We start from the raw sequence: 6,405 nt of genomic DNA, 5'->3' as shown, positions 1-6,405 counted from the left end.
CTTATATTAAAAAATATATAATTTAAAAATTTAAATTATATTAATGAAAAAAAATTATTTTTAGAATATAAAAAAATTTGTATAGAAAATATTAACATAAATTAATAGGATAATAGGACCAAAGTTCATTCATATTACAGAAAGATTGTTGAGAAAGAAAAAACACGTTTTTTTCCTTAAATATTTAATAGAGGAGAAAGTAAATTCATAAAAATCTTTTCCTAAAGGTATTGCCTTCGAGGGACTAATAGAGCTCCAAACCGAACTAAGTTTCTTGCAAAAAAAATGATCACGTGTAAGCGATTTATCACCCTTTGCCAAGACAATGCTGTTGTGAAGATGATTCTTGCATTCTTCAAAACCTACAATTATAAACATCTTCAGCAATATGTACCGTAACCATGTCCCTTTTCATGCAAGGAGGTGAAAACTGAGACAAAAGAATATCCCAAGCATTGTTTACAACCTGGAAAAAAAATAAATTTCGCAACTTTTTCTACAAAAGAAACCTTGATATGTAAAGAGGAGTCTTTGATAGCATCTCCAATAAATTTAAAAACCAGAATTTTCTGAATCCATCAAACCACCTCAAAAATTTATTTTAACATTTATAATTAAATATATATACTTTTATTTTGATGTTGTTGTCAAAATTTATTTCCCTCTGCATACTCTACTAGTTGAAGACAACTTGGAATAAATTGGATGGAAATTTTAAAACATCCATTGATTTTTAGTCCAATATCAATAAAGAAATATACATTTGTCACAATGAATTTAATTCCCAAACAAATGTTTGTATTTCCAGGAAATAACCTAAAATTGGTGTGTGTGTGATCCAAAAAGTATAGTGAATGATTGGCCATCTTGATAAAGATGTGACAAGTAAACATTTTTTCTCTGTTTCTCTCTGTATCCCTAGATATGAATCAGTCGAAGGTTAAACTTGACATTTAGATTTGATAAATGTGCAATGTTCTCTAATTTCTACAAAGTTTGGAAGCTATCCAACTATCATTGAGAAAGAGAAGTTGAAATGAATGAGGTAGGAAAATGATACATAGAAAACTTTGCGAATGAGGTAGGAAAATGATACATGAACAACTTTGCTCCAGTATACAATCATTTTTCTTTATATAAAATTTCAAATTTTTGTATAAAATGACAAAAATATTCTTTTTTATATCATTAATTAAGGGTTGTATAGTGGAGCAGGTTGTCCATATATCATTCCTCAATGAGGTAATAGGTAATATTTTGTGCAGCACTGTATGTGTATGAAGTCTTGTTGGAAGTCTTCTTGCAGCAGTTACTCCACTGAATTGAGACTATAAATACACGATAACAGTCTTCACATATTCATATGCAAAGGGAAAATTGAATAATAAACATTATGAAACTCATTTCCCAACCATGAAGGCTATTCTTATTGCTTTCTTACTCTTTGCTTCTCTTTTTATCCTTCCAACTTCAACTCTGGCTCGACAACTCAAGGGTACGTAATAAATAATATATACTCTCTAAGTTCTCTATACTTCCTCAATTCTCATACGCATGCATCTTAATCTTCATAATATATTATGTTTGTTTGAATTGAAATACAGCAGTATAGTAATGATGTAAATATGGTAATCATGCAGGAGTGTCGCCTGGGACACGAGACCCTAATAATCCTGCTATTAAATGTGATCCCGGTAAGTCTTATAGGACTTGCAATCCAGCAGCAGCGAAACCAACACCACCATGCTCACCATATGTACGTAATTGTTGATGTGTAACACTTGCTGTGTTAAACCATGGTGTTACCATCTCTATGTATGTTTTTGCTTTATAATTTCCACTGCTTTGGCTCAATAACACTGTTGTTCCAGTTTGCTATTAAATAAAGGTTTGGCCTCTAGGCTTCATTGTGTAAACTTCTCATTTTTATTTAATAAGTTTGTCACTGCAAGAAATGCTAGGAATAATTATCATACTTAAAGTGTAGACTAAGCGTGGAAGGCAAATTGAATGGTTGGGTTCAACGGACGCAAAATAAATAGACTTAAAGAAAATAAGTAAAATAAAAATATATTCCGTCGATCAAGACACAAATAAAATTAATTTTTTATTTATTTATAAAGAATACATGGATTGGTGTTGGTTGGACTTACACATAATTATGATATTTTTTCATTAAACTTTATTTCTGAAATGCATCAGCTAGGATGATGCATGTTAACTTTTAATTTTTTATTTATTTTAGAGGATGCCATTTATTTTTTGTTCATGATAAATAAATGTAATTGAAAAGTTAATTATTAAAGGGATTATAAGTGTTAAAAGTGAATTGAATGATTATTACTGTTTTGATTAATATTTAATATAATTAAAAAAAGCTTCTAGTATTAAAATTATTAAGAAGAAAAATTTGAAAAGATTAAGAAAGAAATGAAAAAAAGATAAAAGAAGTACTTCAAAATAAATAAAAATGAGAAAAGAAAGAAGCTAATTTCACACTTACAATTTTATATGAATTAATAATTTTGGAAATTAAAAAATAAGGACTGAAATAAAGTTGCAATATTTAAAAACAAACCTACAAAAAGAATGACTGAAAAACTATGTTTTCCTAATGTTGTTTAATATGAAGGTTGTAATTAAATTGAAATTAAATAATGAAACTAAATTAAAATTTTAATTTCTCGTGGGGATGCAGGGAGGTACGAGGGTTACACACCTACTAAACACGCTTTTGTTACCTTGCTTAACATTTTGTCTACTTAAGTCAATATATGAGAAATCAAAATATTTTTTATTATTTTTAATAATGGTTTGATATTTAAATGTTTTTTTTTAAATAACTAAATTTTAATTGATCAAAATCTCAAAATTTAATAAGAAATTAACTAAAAAGTTTAACTTTTTATGAGAGATAAAACAAAAGTATTAAAAAAGAAAAGAAAATTAAATCTAGAATATGTTTGTTCTTATAAAACGCCATTTTTTTTTTATATTTAGCATAAAAAAAATCACCAATCAAATTTAACTTTTTGATGAATTAACACATGACATAATCTTTATATCACTCGTAAATTTGATAAAAGGATTACATTTGGTTCGTTTTTAAAAATATAAGACAGAAATTGGGATAAAAAACTATGAAACTTATTTAGATATTATTTGTATCTTATTGTAAAGTTAGTGCTATACATTTTTTTTTATAAAATAGGATATTTTATAAAAATTTTAAAATATATGAAATTAAATTCATATAATTCTTTCAAATTTCTTAATTTCATATTTTATAATTATTTTAAAACTAAATTATATAATCCTAACCACAAAAATATTTTAAAAATTTATTACATTTTTTACAAAATCTTTTAAAGTCTAAATAAATCCTTTTTATGTAAAATAATGTTTTGAAAACTAATTGAATACATTGTTTTAACATACTATGAAATGACCATAGCATATTTATAGACATAAAAAAAAGCTTAATTTCATGCATTTGTAAAATATTTTACAACTGAAAATTAATTAGAAACATTTTAAACATTTTCATAAAGTATTCATCATAAATAATTTTTTTGAAATGTTTCACGACCAAATAAAGATCCGATCGCAATGAGATTTATTAAAACTCCAAATTTAGTCTCCTTAATGTATGTACTTTATTAGTAGCATCTTTATCTTTATATATAAGAACAAAATAGTTTGAATATGTCTACAAATATTGATTAAAAAAAAAAAATAAGAGACAGAAAGTTTAATCGTACTAGAGACACAAACAATTTATGTGAAACAAGAAAACTTTTTAGGCAACATTCTTATGTTGGAATTTAAGGTTGTTTTTGACATGCAAGAAAGAACAACAAGTAGTCAACTTTTGGATTCCAATAATCATGCCTTGTAATCTTTTAGAAACTCCCTCAACACTGTATGAAACCTTTTGTTTTTAAGGTTTTGAATGTCACTCAATACTCATCTTGCCAAGTATTAGGTATATTCCGAAACAACAAAATAATATAATAAGTTTAAATATATAATTCGGTACTTTGCAACTTAAGAACATGAATCATAAGTGTATCTTAAATAGTAGGCGAAGTGTCAATAATCAGACGAAAACACGAGAACAAGATTAAAAAATATATAATTTTTAATTACTAAAAGGTTTTATACTTAAAGTAGAGTCTTTTAACAAAAATTAATGTACTGTCATACGCATAAATCATCTATTTAGAAAAAAATCTAGGAAATATCATATTGTTAAAATAGTTAATATTAAAAGGTATTTTTTTAGTAAACTATTTTTGTACTTATTATTATATGCATGATTTAAGAGTTAAAGATTGCAATATTTACAATAAACTATAATTTAACTATAAATGATGAAATAATTTTACCTTTAATATTTTTAATATTTTTTATGGGTTATGACTCACCTTTTTCTTTTTCTTGGCATAATTGGGAGGTCACTTACCACAATTAATTGAAATCAAAGGGAGATTACTTACCACAATTAATTGTTATCAAATGGAGGTTACTTACTATTAATTGTTTTTATTATTGTTGTCTCCTAGAACCACTATATATAGTGGCTTCCTTCAAGCAATGTAATACAACAAATAACAACATACACTTGCTTCCTCTCTCTTTTCATATACTCTTTAATTCTTCTCTTGGATGTAAGTGTTCAACCCATGTAGTCTCTTGGATGTAAGTGTTCAACCCATGTAGAGAGAATTTGTTTTGGGGCTATTTATCTACTAGCCTAAGAGGAATTCATTGTACTCTCAGTACCATTATAGTGGAAGTTTTGGCTCTCTCGCTGGTGGTTTTTTACCTCTATTTAAAGGGGTTTTCCACCTAAAAATTTATGGTATCATTCTCTTTCTCTTGTTACTTTAATTTCTCATAATCTTTGGCTGAAATTATCATGTTTCCACACACGATTTCCCTACAAATTGACATCAGAGCTTTTCGATAATTCAACCAGGATTTATTGTTCAATAATGCCGAAATTTGATATTGAGAAATTTTATGGTAAAATCAACTTTGCTATCTGGCGAGTCCAGATGCTAGCTGTTCTCACCCAGAATGGTTTACAGAAAATTCTGGCAGATAAAATGATGAGGCCAACCACTATGACGGAGGAGCAGTGGGATGAGATAGATGGAACGACATTGTCTACAATCCAGTTATACTTGTCCCCTGAGGTGTTGCGTGAGGTCATCAACGAGAAAACTACAACAGGCATTTGGAGTAAATTAGAGTCTCTATACATGACCAAAAGTCTTGCAAAAAAACTCAGGTTAAAGGAGCGAATCTTTACACTCCGAATGTCCGAAGGTACTCCTATCCAATATCTCCTTGATGAATTTAATTCCATCATAATTGATTTGGAAAATTTGGATGTTAAAATTGATGATGAGGATAAAGTCGTTCTAGTTATTGTTTCTCTACCACCCTCGTATCGACAATTCAAAGAAATTATGTTATACGGTAATTATCTTACCTTAAGCTTGGATGATGTCAAGACTAATTTACTAGCCAAAGAAAAATTTGATACTGAAATTCATTCCGGAAGTTTTGGTGAAGGATTAGTAGTTAAGGGAGAAACCAAGAGAAAGGTAGGAACAATAAATATAAATCTAGGTCAAAATCTAGAGGCAAAAACTCCAAATATTGTCGTTATTGCAAGAAAAAGGGACACGAGATCTCTGAATGTTATAAATTGAAAAATAAGCAAGATAGAAAATATAAGGGAAATGGTAAACAACCAGAAAAATCTACCGAAGCCAGTATTGTTGAAACTGAATCTGATGGGGATTGTTTTGTAACTTCCAACACTGAAGAAAGGTCTAAAAATGAATGGATTCTTGATTCTGGTTGTACTTTTCACATGTCTCACAATAGAGACTAGTTTACCAAATATGAACCAATTTATAATGATCTTGTTTTGATGGGAAACGATGCTCAATGCAAAGTTGTTCGTGAAGGAACAATCAAAATCAAGACACATGATGAAATTGTTAGAACTTTAACAAGTGTCAGATATGTCCCTGAGTTGAAACAGAATCACATTTCCTTAGGCACCCTTGAATCTCATGGGTGTAGATACTCAGTTGAAGGTGGAGTTTTAAAAGTGTCTAAAGGTGCTTTTGTGTTACTAAAGGTAGTTCGATGTGATAGTTTGTATGTGCTGCAAGGTTGAACAGTTACAAGTTCTGCAGCTGTTGTTTCACCCAACAAAGATAACACCAAGTTGTGGCATATGAGATTAGGCCACATGAGTGAAAAGGGAATTCTAATCCTCAAGAAGAAGGATCACCTTGGTAACCACTGTACTGGAAAGGTTGATTTCTGCAAACATTGCATTCTTGGTAAGCAGAAAAATGTTAGTTTTTCTAAAGCCATATG

General features: G+C 28.7%; 1 protein-coding gene across 1 annotated transcript; it reads left to right on the top strand.

Moving 5' to 3' along the window:
- The first annotated feature begins 1,367 nt into the window (after window positions 1-1,367).
- LOC150025528 (uncharacterized) lies at window positions 1,368-1,911 on the top strand. Its single transcript, XM_090293432.1, has 2 exons — window positions 1,368-1,495; window positions 1,641-1,911. The coding sequence occupies exons 1-2, from the start codon at window positions 1,414-1,416 to the stop codon at window positions 1,769-1,771; spliced, it is 213 nt and encodes a 70-aa protein (XP_090149558.1). The 5' UTR covers window positions 1,368-1,413; the 3' UTR covers window positions 1,772-1,911.
- The last annotated feature ends 4,494 nt before the right edge of the window (window positions 1,912-6,405 follow it).

This window comes from Phaseolus vulgaris, chromosome 8 (assembly GCF_051622355.1).
Source record: "Phaseolus vulgaris cultivar YP4 chromosome 8, ASM5162235v1, whole genome shotgun sequence".
Classification (NCBI taxonomy): Eukaryota; Viridiplantae; Streptophyta; class Magnoliopsida; order Fabales; family Fabaceae; genus Phaseolus; species Phaseolus vulgaris.
The sequence above is the reverse complement of the archived record's forward strand: the minus strand, read 5'-3'. Positions and strand labels throughout refer to the sequence as shown.